The sequence below is a fragment of the Pantherophis guttatus genome, chromosome 5 (genome assembly GCF_059756535.1).
Source record: "Pantherophis guttatus breed Tessera chromosome 5, ASM5975653v1, whole genome shotgun sequence".
In the NCBI taxonomy this organism is placed as follows: domain Eukaryota; kingdom Metazoa; phylum Chordata; class Lepidosauria; order Squamata; family Colubridae; genus Pantherophis; species Pantherophis guttatus.
Window position 1 is genome coordinate 36,377,726 of NC_142067.1, and position 17,078 is coordinate 36,394,803.

General features: G+C 36.6%; 1 protein-coding gene across 1 annotated transcript in view; it reads right to left on the minus strand.

The window, feature by feature from the left end:
• MORC1 (MORC family CW-type zinc finger 1) overlaps positions 1 to 17,078 on the minus strand; it is a 63,923-nt gene that overhangs the window by 10,804 nt on the left and 36,041 nt on the right. The window contains exons 15-21 of the mRNA XM_087871537.1: positions 16,297 to 16,422; positions 12,083 to 12,188; positions 11,109 to 11,235; positions 8,812 to 8,880; positions 6,960 to 7,169; positions 5,106 to 5,192; positions 775 to 850 (exon numbers count right to left, since the gene is read on the minus strand). Coding sequence (XP_087727663.1) covers positions 775 to 850; positions 5,106 to 5,192; positions 6,960 to 7,169; positions 8,812 to 8,880; positions 11,109 to 11,235; positions 12,083 to 12,188; positions 16,297 to 16,422 — 801 coding nt within the window. The remainder of the gene's footprint in view (positions 1 to 774; positions 851 to 5,105; positions 5,193 to 6,959; positions 7,170 to 8,811; positions 8,881 to 11,108; positions 11,236 to 12,082; positions 12,189 to 16,296; positions 16,423 to 17,078) is intronic.

The following is a 17,078-nucleotide window of genomic DNA, read 5'->3' on the forward strand; positions in this document are numbered from 1 at the left end:
GGGCAGGATAAGAAAACTGGAGAACTTTCTGGAAGCTGGAGTTTTGAAAATATGAGTGGAAAATATAGTTATGTGTTAATTGGTTATGTTAGCCGATAAATGGTACAAGAATTTGAACTTGGTTATGGCTTGACCAACACGAGCTCATTATGATTTCCAGTTATTTAGAACATGAAAAGTCTCATGTGAAAGTTCACAATTTGAAAGAGGTTTTCCATAGTACAATTACAGAATGTGCAAAACAAAACCCCCCACCTCCATTAAATATTACACTATGAGAATAGTGTCTAACTGTTGTTGTCTAACTGCTGCAGGGCAGAGATTACTAGAAACCTTTTAGCGATGTCTTTCATTCGTGATCAGTCAATGTTATTAGAAGGAAAAACTTTTCCTTCCCCCTTTAATACCATACAGCAATACTATTTTAAATGCAATGCATACCATATTAGAATATGCCTATTATAATTTTGGTTGCCATCTACAATACAGGCATAAAGAGTTCTCTGCAGTTCATTCAGTAAACACATTCTAATGGCCATTTTGGTGTTTTTATTATACTGTATCCTAGTACTTCAATTCTTTTTACCTTTTACTCAAAGAGCAGATATTAGCAATGAAACAAAAAAAATGAAAATTCCCAAATTCTGCAATCTTTCATCCAATAACCTCTCTCCCCCACCTTCGGTGCATTCGGAATGTAAAACAATATCTGTAGGTAAAGATTGTTAGCTTTAATCCACATGCAAGAAATTCAGAATTCAACATCAACATTACCTTTTTTCATTAAAGCACATCCTGCAAACAATTCATCCTTTGGCAGATCTTCAGTTTCACTATCAGATGATATAATCTGCAGTAAAACACTTTGGTTATAAAGAAGTAGCATTCAAGTCCTAAATAATTAACTTCAACTTAAAATGTATTATTCACACACCTTGATTTTTCTTTTTATTATTCACACGCTTTAATTTTTGCATTGGAGGAATAACTATATATTTCCTTATCTACTCTCTTGGAAACTACTACAGGTTAGAAATAACTGTTTGTTCCATTTATACAAACAGGTAAGAGGTGAGATATTTGCTATGTTACAAAAATGTGCCCCCTCCCAATGCAAGAAACTTTTTTCCTTGTAGACTATCAGTTACTAAGAAGTATTAAAAAAAAAAAAGAATTCTCCTCCTAATTTGATGCTAGCCAATAAAGAATTGTAATTCTTTCTTCAAGGTTTCCTGGGTGTACTATATGTAGAAAAGCAACAAAGATTTACTATCACATTTACATTTCAAATGGACTCTGGAAATGCAAACAACATTTATTTTAATCTCTGGTTATTATGCATTTTATGATGCAAATGATTCTTAAGTTATTCTAAAATGTTTGTTTTGCATTATTTTCTGGATGCCAGTTGTTTTCTTTTCCATAACGCTACTTAACATCAATCTCCAAAGTGACTCTAAAATAGTACTTTCAAATGCTAATATTCTTTTTCCCCCCAGTTAGACTAGTTAGCATAAGTGCAGTAACATAATTAACTGACAATGGTTAATTCTTTTGAGCATGTGCTAATTACACCACCGTAACTGTTTAGGGACTGTCTTTTTTTCATTAAAGACAGAATATACAGTATTTCTGATAAACCAAACATCAAGACAGATGAGTCATTAAGTAATAAAAATAAAGAACATTTCAAAGCAGAATTTTAGAAAGTTGGATGTACCTAATTGAGTAACATTATGCTATATTATCTGTAATGAAAACTTCTTTGTTGCAAGGATGTAATAAAGAAAGACAAGTGAATGAAATGTTTACTTCCAAGTATGTTAAATAAATCTTTTAGTAGTAACAATCACAACAAGAACATTATAGCTATTGGTAGCATCTAGCCAGTTACAACTGATCTCTTGTTTCCTTCCCCAGAAGTGAAGTGAGACCTTGTTGGACGTTGTCAGTTCTCTAGTGAGGAAAGAGGAAATTCAATATCCAGAGGAAGACAATAGTATACAATTTCTGTATACAAGAAAACTATATGGGTAGTCCATAGTTACCAAAATCAAGCTCAGTTTGAGTCTTTATTTATTTGTCAGTGAGTCAAAGTTTACTGTGGCCAAATACTAGTATAGAATAAAGCAATTAGTAACTATTTAAAAGTAAAAGAGGACGACAAAATATAGAACACAAACTAAAGGAAAAATACACAATAATATAACACCTGATTAATCATCTCAATCACCCCTAAAATCACCAGGGAATGACCTTTTAACTGTTCAAATTCTTCACAACAACACAGAGTGGTGTATTCCAGTCTTAGCTTTTCTGTTCTCTCTGCTATTTAGTTTTTTGCAACAATTCCACTGCATTCTGGTTTCATTTTATTCAAGTCTGACATAACTCCAGTGGTCTGTCAGAACACTGCTGATTTTTTTCCCACCAAAGCTAGCACACAGACATATCCCAATGGTGCTTTATGTGGATGATGAAGTCATTCTGTCCCAGACTGGTCTAGGCAAAATCATTCACCACCCACTGCACAGATTATGAAGTAACAATACATTCTCTGCTATTTGTTAAGTGCCCCAAAAATTACAGGTGACAATAAAATGGGCACAAATTCAACAGGTCAAAGTTTTCAGATGCCTTGGAATTGAATTTCAGGCTTCAGTTGGGAGAAATGCACATCTGGATTATATAACTCAGTAGACCCAAAGATCAGCCTCAGCAACTGAAACTTTTTACATAACAGAAATACCTTTTTATTAGAGCTGTCATAAGTATATGCCCAGTTCTTGTATAGAGCATAGGTTGGCCCTTATGATAATTGTTAAAATTAGAAATTGTGCAATCCAAATTCTTAAGAAATATCCTCCAAGTACCACGCTGGCTCTCTAATGTTATCCTCTGCTGTGAAACAGGATCAATTAGACTGAGTTAAAAAATCTGCCTAATCTTCGAGTATTGCTGAAGTTAATTTTTTTCCCTATAGGATTGACCCTCCAGACATAAGCAGACAATTTTAGTGCCATGTGAAAGTGATAGCTTCTTGATAAAATGTACTTTCATAGGAGGCACATCTTCTATGTTTAGCATGGTGAGATACTTAAACCACATTATACTATCCAAGCTGAGATGGGCCTTAACACAGGTTAAATGTTTGAGTTACACTCAGTTCAATGCTCTTCAGGCAGACACGAAAAAAAATATGCTACTTGACTATGAATGTGTGATAAGGGACCACAGAATCTATTGCCTACATTTTACTATATTGCGGTTTTTATACAGATGTTGAAATTTGTTTTATTTTTCCCTTTATCTGATAAAATGGCCCAAGACATTCTGATATTTTCTACATACAAACTCTGCTTTCTAATAAAAATTCAACTTTTCTAAATGGTGATAAATTCTACTATGTAACCAAGATCAAATCTTAATTTCATCTCTTAATATAATGTAACTCGCTAACTTTTGAACATTAAATAAATATATATAGCTAAATAGGTGTTACATTATTTCAATTTAGCTTTAAGTTATAATTTTAGTTTAATGTCTTAGGTTTAGATAAATAACACTCTTAACAGAAAATAATTTATATAACTCGTATGTAACATAGTTTGGAATTATAGTTAGAACTGGTGCTCTCTAAATTTGGTTGTTTGCATGAAGGTATTTTGTTATCCAATGAAGCAGAAAATACTATTCTAATCAAAGGACTACCATGGCAAAAACCATATCTCACTAAAACTGGCAGGGTAATTACTGCCTATAAAAAGGGAGAAAATCCCACACTCACTCATATTGTTGATGTTACCTAGATGGGTAATTAAATATCTACAAGCAAACAACCAAGTGTTTGTGTTCTGAGTAATGCAGCAGCTAAAATCAGAACTCCAAGGCAGGTAGATTCCTCAAAGAACATGCTTATTGGAAACATCATATCGGCACAGCTAATGAAAGTTCCCGTGGTTTTTCCATAGTTAAAAGAGCAAATATTTCCCTCTCCAGATGTCACAGGTCACATTGTCCAATAGGAGTAGCTGGCACGGTGCTTGGTCACTCTTCTCCTCCCTCAACTGCCACCTGTTGGGATGACAGGTGGCACCTTGGTTCCCACAAGAAAACTTTTTGTTTTGACTATTAGCAAGCCTCCCCGCCTCCCCTCCCCCTCTCAGAGTTTGTGGCAACTATGAGGCAGCACAAGATGGCTTCAGCCAGGTTTGCTTCAGAGTTGACACCAAACTAAGAGAAGACAAAAAACTCCACAATTAACATTGTTTTTTGGTTCTACAGACATAATTTACACTAATAATAATAGTGATGTTTCTATTATTCCTTAGCTTATGTTTTATATTAAACTTTGACTGACTGAAGATCTATTCATTTGATTATTCAATAAGTGTGATTGCAGAGTATGTAGATTTTGGTGCAAGTTACAAAAATAGTGATTGATTTGTTTCAACCTGGATCTACTCAAAGCATATATCAAGATTTAGGGGGGGGGGAACCCCCAGAAAACGAACATGACATACTCTTCCACTCAAGAAGATTCCCTCCCACTTTTGTTCGGCCAAGCTTAATTTCGCTATCAGAATCAATGTAAAGTTATCTCAGGTAGATTCCCTAAATTCTCAAATGCCCTCTTGGCTTTTGAAAACAGCTCCCATTCCTCCTTTGGAACATAAGATAAAGGTAAAGGTTCCCCTCGCACATATGTGTTAGTCGTTCCGGACTCTAGGGGGTGGTGCTCATCTCCCTTTCTAAGCCGAAGAGCCAGCACTGTCCGAAGATGTCTCTATGGTCATGTGGCTGGCATGACTAAACACCAAAGGTGCATTGAACGCTATTACCTTCCCACCAAAGGTGGTCCCTATTTTTCTACTTGCATTTTTTACATGCTTTTGAACTGCTAAGTTGGCAGAAGCTGCGACAAGTAACGGGAGTTCACCCCATTATGCGGCATTAGGGATTTGAACCGCTGCATTGCAGACCTTTCAATCGACAAGCTCAGTGTCTTAGCCACTGAGCCACCATGTCCCCTTTGGAACATATTTAAAATGTAATTGTATAGGGTCAGACCAAGGAAAAGCAAAGCAAAACAAACAGGCTCTTACATAAATGATTTCTGGCTTGTTCTCCGATTCAATTTTCAATTCAGGCTCTCCATAATATAACTTTTCAAAATGTACTGAAGGTGGCATCTGTATGAGAATTATTTAACAATAATTAATGAAAACTGAAAGTCTAAGTATTAGACTCATAAAATAAGAACAGCCTTGCTCAAATTATTCACTAATTTAAATCAATTATAAACACTAAATAAACAACCTCAACATTTAAGAAAGCTTCCTATATTAATCTTTTAGGGCATAGATGCCCTAAACTGTAATCATTTTTTTCCACCTTCTTGTTCTGTTAATGAACTGTCCTGCTTGATTTAAAATTAGTAAATTTGTGATTTATTATGCAAATAATAAGATAATACAACAAAAGTATGTTCTCAAATGAGCTTTGAATTTACCAACACCATCCCTTGCATTAGGCTTCTTATGGACATTATAGTTGTTTACCCATATTTAAAACTGTAAACAATACAATATGGTAGGACAAAAACTATTTGGAGATATGATGTTATCTAACCTGGCCCAACCTAATACTTCCCACAGATTAGGATTAGCAGGCTACCTATTACCAAAACAAGGTAGATGCATGTTTGCAACTGTACAATACAGAGTATGAACAGGCTATCCACTATAAGATCCAGTAAAGGTAGTCTGAGAGTGGGATGGAAAGCAAGGGGAGAAGGAAGGAGATATGGAGAGAGAAAGGAGGGAGGAATGAAGAAAGGAAGAAAAAGAGTACGATCTACTCAACTCAGTCTTTGTATCCCTAGAGGAAGGAAAGATATGCAACATCTGAAATGCCTGTACCTCTCCTCCATCTCTCACTTCCCATAAGCCACCTCCCTTTGAAGTTTAAAAAAGTCTGAAGTTTAAAAAAAGTTATTTTAAAATACTGTTTATTGAAATATGATCAGATAGGTTTATGTTCCATCCGAACACAGACTGGATATAGAGTGTGAATTAATTGCACTGAAAAAGCATGAGATGCATGATTATATATGTAATTTGTAGCTAACTTGCAAGTAAGTGTATAAAGAAATATACTGGTATGTATCTATATATCTGGACAAGCATCTCAAGACTTGATTTCATTCTAACATTCTTTCTTCCTATTAAGTGTCTTATGTCCTGCTCTTCTCTGTGGATAAGTCTGATTTTCCCCGAAACCTTTTAAATAGTAATTTTATTTAAAAATTACAATGAAAAAAGATAAAAGTTAGTACAAATTGAACAAATAAAGGAATAAAATGAAAAAAATAGAACATGCAAAAAAGAATCAAATAGAAATAAAAATGGAACAAAAAAGAATATAAGTAGTCCTCGACATAGGACCATATTGGAGCCTGCCCATTACGGTCATAAAATGGGTTGGTTGTATGTTTTATGTCCGTAGTCTTTTTTGTGACAGTTGTTAAGCAATGCCAAGACTGTAAGGCAAATGCTGCAGTCCATAAGAGAACATTATGGTCATTAAACAAACCACTGGTTCCCTATGAGCATGTTTTTTTTGTAAGGTAAACCATCATAAAATGTGGTCACGTGACCGTCTGATGGTGCAAATGGTCGTAAATGTCGCCATGTTCCCGAAGAATCTGGGTCATCAGTTCCTTTTTGGGGTAAGTTGTAACTGAATGCTCCCTTAGTGACTGAGTATAAGTCGAGGAGTACCTATGCAGTTTAAAAAAAAGAGGTTTCTTTCTCAAATCATTTGATTTTACACATGCAATCTATTTAACAGAATCCCATAATGAAAACAAAAACTTGCATTGTATTACAATACAAATGATTAAGCGCATGTTAACTATTGTCAGGCTTTTCTTTTCAGCATTCTGAAATATATTATACCTTTGGCATACTGTGATCCTTTCTGTCCACCACTGTGGACTTTTTTTCATCCTGATAAAAAGAACGCCTCCTTTGTGAGCAAGCTGTTTGCCTTGCCAATGCTCGCTTTCGATAATTTGATTGTGCCATATATCCTTTACTTGCATTTTTTATAGCCGGGTGCCTGTAAGCTTGAGGTGAATCTTTACAAAAAGTCTTCTGGCAGACATTCTTCCATTTTTTTTTTTTTGAAAAGAAGAAAACAACAACAATCCAATATCACCTTTAAGCCTGGGTATATTTTTGCGAGAAAAATGACCCTAAAATTACATATCTTGCTGGGTTATTTAATGCAGGAGATCCAAACCCCCGGCCCACAACCGGGCCTTGAGCCATACGGAACCAGGCTGAGGAAGTGGCAGATGAGCACGCACATGCATGCGTCCCCCACTTGTGTGAGCAGCAGACAAACACATGCAATGCATGTGTGGGCCCACTGCTTGTGCTGACCCTGTCCCCTCCCTCCCTGCAGGAAAGGTTGGGCAACTCAAATGTACTGAATAGCCTTCTAATTCTATGCTTCTACTGGTTATATTTGCATCGGATGAACATACTGTATTTTTCGGAGTATAAGACGCACTCCCCCCCTAAATGGGGGTGGAAATGTTGGTGCGTTTTATACACCGAATACCGCCATTTTTCGCCTCCCAAAGCCCTGTCCCAAAGCGTCCTGTTTTTGCAAAAAATGGACCAATTTTTCGCAAAAATGGGGCACGCAGAGGATTTGGGAGGCCTGCAGAGCGTTCCTGTGGGCTGGGGAAGGCAAAAATGCCCTCATTTTTCTGAAAAACGGGCCTGTTTTTGGCCTCCCAAACCCCCCATGCATCACGTTTTTGCCCTCCTTAGCCCCCAGGAGCACTCTGCAGGCCTCCCAAACTCTCTGCGCGTGCAGAGGGTTTGGGAGGCCTGCAGAGTGCTCCTGGGGGCCTGAGAGGGCAAAAACTTTTTTTCCCTTGCTTACCTCTTCGAAATCTTGGTGTGTCTTATACACCGGTGCGTTTTATAATCCGAAAAATACGGTAATCATTTCTTTCCTATTGGATAATTGCTTGTCTAAGTAGAAATTAAAATATGGATGTTCTATTTTTTTGCTTTATTTACAAACTAGGATTGCAAAATGGGGTCTATTCTTGGTTTCTAAATCTCAATTTAACTTTGTAGTCATGAAAAAATATGTTTTCTAACAGATGATTCCTCTCATGTACTTGTGGCTGATGCAGTTTTACTTAATTAAGGAAATACGTTTTCCTATGAAGACAAAATTCACCATTATAACATACCTGAAAATATGTAAGTCTTGCGCTTTCACATGTATATTTGCATATATAAATGAAGGTATCAGTTTGTTGACTATAGAATATTTGTTGCTCAGGATTGAACTGTGGAATTCGTAGTGTTATCTGAACTTAGTTGTTGATAGTTGACAATATTTTTGCACCCTAGTTAATTTTTTTCCCATAGCATGTTTTGTAATTATTTCAACTTTTATTAACTATATAATAGTTGACTAATAAATACTGAAATAGATTTATCAAACGGACTATAATGTGAATAATTACGTATTTTTTATATACTAATATTTATTTTTGTTTTGCTTTTTTTACTTCTGACTTTAATCTAAATAAGGTTTAGATTTTCATTCTCAGCTACAGCTGCTCTGTTAAATTTTTAAAAAGCATAGGGATGTACTTCCATACAAGATTAAACTATGCATTAGGCTCAGTCCTGAAACTCTCTGATTTCCATTGATAGTAACATAGTGACATATGTTCCCAAGAAAGTTATATATAGAATTGCAGTCCAAATTACTCACATCCTTAGCAGGAGTTTTGCTGTCATCTGTATGCTTAGAAAATTTATGTGGTTGAATCAAACGAAGTTGCTGTAAAAATGACACCAAAGCAAGATATCTCTTTTTACTTTTTATTCTTTCAAATAACAACTTTAATATGAATGGGAAACTCAGGGGGAAAAGTCCTATTATTTGCCACCTTGAACATTAACTATATACAAAGGCAGAATATCAATCAGACAATCATCCATGACATCCCTAGATAAAAACTTTCCCATTCTTCAACTCAATGTAGATAGAAACAGAATTTTGAATAATATTATAGTCAGGATGTTAGTGATTTTGTGACTGCAACTGAAGTACCTTTCAAGCTTTATAGAAAGTATCTGGAAGTTTGGAATGCAGGTTATCTAGCCCTAATATATATTTAGAAAGCCCTTTATCAATTGGAGTAGGAATCACGAAGACTGTTGGACCAATGTCCTGAGGGTAGCATAATATCTCCTATGTGCCCCTTTGGGGCAAATATTGGGGACTACAGTTCAAGGAAATTTTTTGTCTTTTCTATGCATTTAGCATGGTCATCTTATCTGTTTAATATCTTAAAAATGGGTTAAACTTCCTGTAAGTATACTGTTTCATCTAATCTAGAGAGGGGCATCATTATTGTCTGACACCGTTCCTTCCCTTTATTCAAAATATCATCTTCCTAGGATGAAAACATTTGTCACAAATCCTCATTCTATAATTTGCTTCTTTCTGAGACATTTTGAAATGTATTGAAAAAAAGTTATAGGTATTTTTAATAAAATCAGAATTTATATGACCAAATCCTTCTACTGTACTAATTTCTACCAAATTTATTAAATTTAGTTATACAACAGTCCACATAACTTCTGTCCCATTCTAATATAAGCTACAAAAATAATAGACATTTACAAAAGCATCTACATTACAGGTATGCAGCTCAACACTCTCTGCCAACTCTCTCCTCCTTTCTTTCATTTTAATGAAAATTGATCTATTTCATATACCTTTCACTTCATGAAAATTTCTATCCTCTGAGAGACATACATACATGTACTTACATTTTGTCATGCTGGCTGATAGGAAGAAAATGTGTAGTTTAGTTTTTCTGATTTATTTTTGGACCATAAACATCAGGCTGTGAAGTGGGTTAGATCAGCGACCCCCAATCTTTCCAACTTTCTGGACTGGGTGGCGGGGAGAAGGAATGGTTACGTGCGAGTGGTGGACAAGCACAAATGGGACTGCATGCATGCTTACCCACTGCTCACGCAAGTGGAGCTACGCATATACATGCGCTTATCTGCCACTTCCACAGCCCAGTTATGAACCTGCTAAGGCCTGGTAGTTGGCTACAGTCCAGGGGTTGGGGATCCTGGGTCAGATAATTCTTAGATGATCCTGCAAATAATCCTTTCTAGAAATTTGATGCATTTGGATTCAAAATCATCTACCTTCCAAAATACAAAAATTTAATTATTCAAGGTGTATGTAGGATTCTATACAGTGGGGAAATCTGAACCGGCTTACTACCAGTTTGCTGGCTGTGCATGCATGCTACATGCCAAACGTGCAATGCGCGGGCGCTGTCCCACTACACACCAAATGTGAGGTGTGTATGCACACGCGTGCAGTACATGCCAAAAGGAGGCATGGGGTAAGTAGAAGAGAGTGTGTGTGTGATCAGCTGTGGCGCGCGATCTTCGGAATCTTTTTTTTAACTTTTAAAAGCATTTTTTTACAACCTATCCCAAATAGGTTGCAAAAAAAATGCTTTTAAAAGTAAAAAAAAGGCTCAGACGACTGTGCAGCACAACTGTGATCGTCGGAGCCTTTTCAAAAAACTTTTTAAAAGCATTTTTACTACCAGTTCCGGAAAACCGGTAGTAAAAAATGCCTAAAAAGTTAAAAAAAAAAAGTTCCGACGATCAACTGAGCAACACACCATCTTCGGAACTTTTTTTCTTTTTTTTTACTTTTTAAAGCATTTTTAACTACAGTTCCAGAGAACAGGTAGTATAAAAATGGTAAAAAAGTTTTTTTTAAAAAAGTTCCAATGATCACACGTCGCTCAGCTGATTGTCGTAACTTTTTTTTTTTTTACATTTTTTACTACCGGTTCAGCGAATCAGTAGCCTTTTTTACTACTGGTTCGGGCGAACCGGACCGAACCGGGAGCATTTCACCCGATTCTATATGATTTAATAAAAAATGTTATTACTTAATTCTACCCAGATAAATTCTTGGAACAAAACATATTAATCTCTATGATAATTTATATAATAGCTCACCAGTTTTTCCACTTTCCTTTTATTTCTCTGAATGGAATCAATTAGTAGCTTTTCTTTGTCATTCAAATAATGAGTTGGGTTAAATGTGCCCAAAGGGATTCTGGGCAAATTCTCTGGTATACTGCACCTATCAAATTTCAAGAAAAATACATTATTTATAGAAATAATTATGGTCTCCTCTTTATGTTTTGTCTTGGACCTCCTGATTTTGCAAATGACTTGGACACTGATAGCTGAACAGCTTTGCACATGGTTCCATGCTATTCATAACAAAAGACTAAGCCCGCGATCATTGAACATGGGCACATGTATTTAGTTCTTTATATGTCTTTATATATAGTAACAAACAAATGAAAATACAAGTCAAATATGTACTTTATTGCGTACAGTACAGTATTGCATGTAAAATGTTTTGTACTAATATTTTGTTGTTCTGACCTAGTGTTCCATGAGCGATGTACAATATGGTGCAACATTAATATCTTAATGTTGTCTTTCCATTATTTCTAAATGCCCTTGTGTTATTACTGTTTGAATAAATATTGCTCCAAATATTTTGTTCTACCTTTTCTGGTGGTATTTAAACATTCAACCAAGAAAATTTACTCAATAAAGGTAAATATTTTGCTAATTACAAAGAATAGAAGCTTCTCTGAACACTTGCTCTTCACAACAATTCCCATTGTCAGTTTATAATAGTAATATTTTTTATCAAAATGACTTGAGGACATATTTTAAGTGGTTTGCTCGTTAAATACTGCTGTTGAACTTGCCTATTATACACTTAAATAGCTGAGTATTATAAACTATTTATAAATATAACAAACTTCAGAGACATATAGTTGGTATGAATATAAAAATAATTACAAGGCTGATGTCTTATTAGGGTCATGCATACTTAATGGAACAGTGCAGAGGAAAGGAACTTTTCTGGTAGTGAAAGAGTGCAGATTTACTGTAATATCACTACTTACTTATTTTCTAGAGAGTTGGAACTTCTTCCACAGTTCCAGATGTCATGATGAACTTCATTGTCTATATCAGTATTAAGTGACAAGAATCTCCATTTGAGGCAAACATCTAATGAATTAACAGAATTAATCCAAAATTAATTATAAAGTTGATTTTACGTGGAACATTAAACCTCTATCATTTATTTTATTAGGAACTTGATACCTATATCACAAATCAGAAAATGTAACTTAAGATATGGATTTTTCCTTCAGAATAATACTATTATTATTATTGTTATCTAAAATTAGCTTAGAAACATTTGAGTGCATAAAGTAGTTTCCTACAAGTTGAAATCAACATCTGGTAATCATCCCTGTGTAGTTTCCCTGAAGTCAATACGGAAGCAGTTTGCCATTGTCTTTTTTTTATCTAGCTTCAGCCTGGGATTTCCATCCAAATATTAATCAAAACCTAAGCTGACTAAGTACTATCAAATATGCAATACTACTCAGAGCTGAAATACATATTTAAAGAGCATGTTTTCCCAGATCTCTGAATTTCACTTAGTCTTTGAATGACATGCCATGAGTTACCCTCCAATAAAAGCCAGTGGGGAAAAGACCAAAAGAAGTTAGGACAACCAGAATAAAAACTGCATTCAATTTAAATTTAGATTTTATTAAAAAAAGATTAGAGGTAGACTAAAAGTAGATTAACTAAATACATTTAATGTAATTAATTACTTCCTTACTTAGTAGTGCTTGTTTATAGACCACAATTGGAACTGGCAATATTTCCCCAGGTCTGTGGAATGAGCCCAGAAACAAACTGGTAACCCTGAAGAGAGATACTATATAATGTGTTAGAGGCACACATAACTACCATGTTTCTCCAAAATGATGACCCACCTTGAAAAGAAGCCCTATCATGTTTTTGAGCACATGCGATCAAATTAAGTCCCACCCACAAAATGAGCCCTAATTAAGACCCTGCCCACCCTGGGGGTGGGGCGAGGCACACAGGTAAAAAATAAGCTAGGTTGGAGATGGGGGGTGGTGGAGCTGCCCTACTTACCAGGCCTCGCACACCCCGACACCTGCCTTCCCTTCTTCTGCAGCCACTTGCTGCCACTCGCACGCATCGCCCCGGCCTCCCTTTTGCTTTCAGATGTTTTCAGTGGGATTGATCCAGAGCTCTGTTACCAGCTGCAGATGCCTTCCGGCAAGCATCTGAAGGCAAAACGGAGGCCAGGGTGATGCGTGCGAGTGGCAGCAAGTGGCCGCAGAAGAAGTGGGGCAGCAGCATGCTCCTGCTGGACGAGGCTGTCAGTGCCACTGCTGCGAGGTGAGGCAATAATTAGAACCCTCCAAAAAGAAGGCCTAGCTGTTTTTTCGGGGGTCAAAAGAAAATAAGACCTGGCCTTCTTTTTGGAGAAACACAGTACTTATGCAACTGTATTTGGCATCATCTGAAGTTTCTAGAAATTCTTCAAAACAGCCCCATATAGAGAATATTAGAATAGTCTAATTGGGATGTGACTAGATAATTTTGAGCAGAGCCGTCCAATCTAGGAATGGATGCAACTGGTGCACAATGTGAAGTTGTGCAAATCCTGTTGTAACCACGACTGCCACTTGCTCTTTGAAAAGTAGACTAGAGTCCAGGAGGACCCAGGTTGTGTATAATGTCCATTTGGAGCTGCACAATCCCACCTATCACCAAGGATGGCATATTGCTAGAACTGGCAAGTCCCCAAATCCAAAGACAATCAGTCTTGCCAGGGTTTATCTGAAGCCCATTGTTCCTGATCCAGACCCTTACAGCCTCCAGGCTCTGGAATGATAGCTCTGGCATAGCATATTTTGTCAATGGAACAAATATGTAATTGGATATCATCAGTAAACTGATGATACCTTATCCCATGGTGATAGATGAGGTCACACAATGGCCTACTGTAAAAGTCAAATAGGACCAGAGATAACATATAACACTATGACACCCCACATAGCAAGGACTGAATGTGGGACTCTTTCCTCCAATTACCACTGACTGGAATTGACTTCAGAGAAAAGAAGCAAACTAGCACAATATTGTGTGCTCGCTCCCAATCCCTTGAGCTAATCCAGAAGGATACCATGGTTGATTGTATAAAGAACTGCAGAGAGGTCAAGTAGGGCAACAATGGATTTAAAACCTACATTCTTCTCTCTTCAGCAATCATTTTTAAGTATGCCAATGTTGCTTCATCCCATATTCAAGTATGAATGCTGACTGAAAGAGATTCAGATAATCCATTTCATCCAAGGTTCTCAATCACTTTCTCACTGACAGCAGTTGACAGGATCACATTCCATCATTGTTGTACAATTGGGTTCCCTCAGCTCAGAAACAGTGAATCCACCACTGCCACTGGTCACTAGCTAAGTCTGGCAGCCAATTAAGATCATTCCTCTGTCTCTCCAACACAGCCACTGGCAAATCCCACCAAACAAAAATCATTGGAAAAAATGCCAGTTGCAAAGAAAACACAATACATAGAAGGGCTGCAGGTCTAGAGTAGTATGCACATTACATCAGCACAGCCAGGTTAACACACATGGGCCATCCTATAGCCTGCTCTTCCTGGAACGTAAGAACAGAGCCCGAACAACCCTAACATCCAAATCCAAATCCAGGTCCAAACCAAACCCAGCCTTATTCCAGACCTAAACATTCATTAGAAATGCTGTAAAACCTACAAGGACAATCCCTCTGTGGCTCCTACTATCTCTGCCACCTTCCAGAAGCAAAGTCTTTTCTTCCAATTCTTCTAGCGATGGCTAACCTTTTTGCCGTTGTGTGCCAAAAGAAGGGGTCACGCGCGCAGGGGGAGGAGTGTCATGCGTGCACGTGCCCACACCTATAATTCAATGTGCCCTGCCCCCGTGCATGTGCATGCGACTCCCCTGCACTTGTCCCGCTTTTGGCACATGATGGCCTGGTAGGCCTGTTTTTCGCTCTCCCCAGGCTCCAGAAGCTTTCTAGGTGCCTGGGGAGGGCGAAAACGGCCTTCCCCACCCCCTGGAGGCTGGAAACGGCTCGTTTCTCAACTTCCAATCCGTGCCCACCGATATGGTTCCGCATGCCAGCTGTGGCACGCGTGCCATAGGTTCACCATCACAGTTCTAGGATATCTTACTGGATCATTACTTTGTCAGTGCTTTGTAACTTTGAATAGTTGCTAAATGGGACGGTTGTGAAGCAAGGTTTATGTATAATGATTTTGCCCTTCTACAACCTTACATATTATAATCTAGAAGTTTTGTTGTAATACTCTGGGAGTTGTACCCAAGATATTGAAAAGGGATACATGTAATTCTCAGTAGCAATCACATAAATCTCTGTGATATCTAGATCATGTTATGCTACTTCTGATTTCTTTACTAAAGTTTAGTGACATAGTAGCCATATCTGTATAGTACCCACCACATGCAAAACACAATTTCTTGAACTAATTCACAATCCCAGCCAATTAAAATTGTGCTTGTGCCTCCCTTCTCCACGTACATGTACTCTAGAGATGTTTTTTCCCCACTAGAGAAGGTGGGATCTAGAGATCTAGATTGCTAAAATATAGGCACATGGTTGCCCAAATAAAAGTCAGAAGTTGGACAGCAAAACATAAATCTCATGAATTACATAGACTACAGGTAGGAAAATAGATATTAAAGGAATCTTAAGCTGCACTTTGAAAAAATAAGGCTGAACAAGATCCTTTCTCAAAATAGATCAAACGTTTTTTAAAAATTCAGTTTGTTTGTATATCTCTCTTCCATCTCAACATCCCCAGGAATACCACATGTAGAGATTAAAAGGGAAAAAAAAAGGTTTTTTCATCTGAACAGTTCTCAACAAATAGTATACTTTCCTATAATCCTTTTTATTCCACTGTGAGGCCAACAAAGACATTTGTTATATGCTGCTAACTTTATAGTAAAACATGAAGGAAATATTTTACATCTGCTGCCTGATAGTTTGCTTTTAAAGGCAGCAAAAATGAAACAAAGGAAGTATTTACAAGAGGATCTTTTCAGTGAAGAAGGAAGTGAAAAAAACAGCTGTATGCAGCACCTGTGAAGAGGAGAGCTTGAACTCTCTTCTTTGAAAGGGAAAGAGAGGCTTTTTAGAAACATTCCCTGAATTCTATCTTTACTCCTTTTTTCTCTTTTCAAACTGCCTAGCTATAGAAACTCACCACATTGCACAATGTAAGGAATTTCTGCTGCTCGTCTTCTTTTATATTGTACTGTCTCAGAAGGTTTTTCATACCATTTGTCACTTAGGTATCCAAAATCATTCCAGAACTTTTCTCCTTTTTGACCTTAGAAAGTAAATAGTTTCAATATTACATTATACGTTGCAGTGAAAAAACAATCATAACCTCTATCAGATCAATTTGGTTTGGAAAACTATGAAGATTGCTGGGTTATAGTCCGGAACAAGGACAAGAACAGGTCAAAAAGCAATTTTTCCCGAACACAATAGTGTAAAGGCAACCCTGGCACTTAAATATAGAGTTCAAGTTCATAATTTTTGTTTTTCTTCTTTAGTATTATTTAGATTGAAAAAAAAAGCATCTTGAAATTGTTTGGTTTAACAAAGTTAAAGGGAATCAACATAACTTAATTTTCCAAGCATACTTGAAAAATTAGACACAACTAGACAAATTAGACACAACCAGACACAAGGACATTTTTTTCCCGAATGCCATCACTCTGCTTAACAATTAATTCCCACAACACTGTCAAATAATTTACTAAGACTGTATTATTATTATTCTTATTTTCCTTACTAGTATCTATCTCTTCCCACTAATTACTATAATCATGTTGCTTATATCTTTCAATTTATATTGTTTTTATTTGTTTCCTAGTATGATTTGATAGCTTATTAGTAACCTTGACTATCATTAAGTGTATCTTTTTATTCTTGATGAATGTATTTTATTCTCCTTATGTACACTGAGAGTATATACAC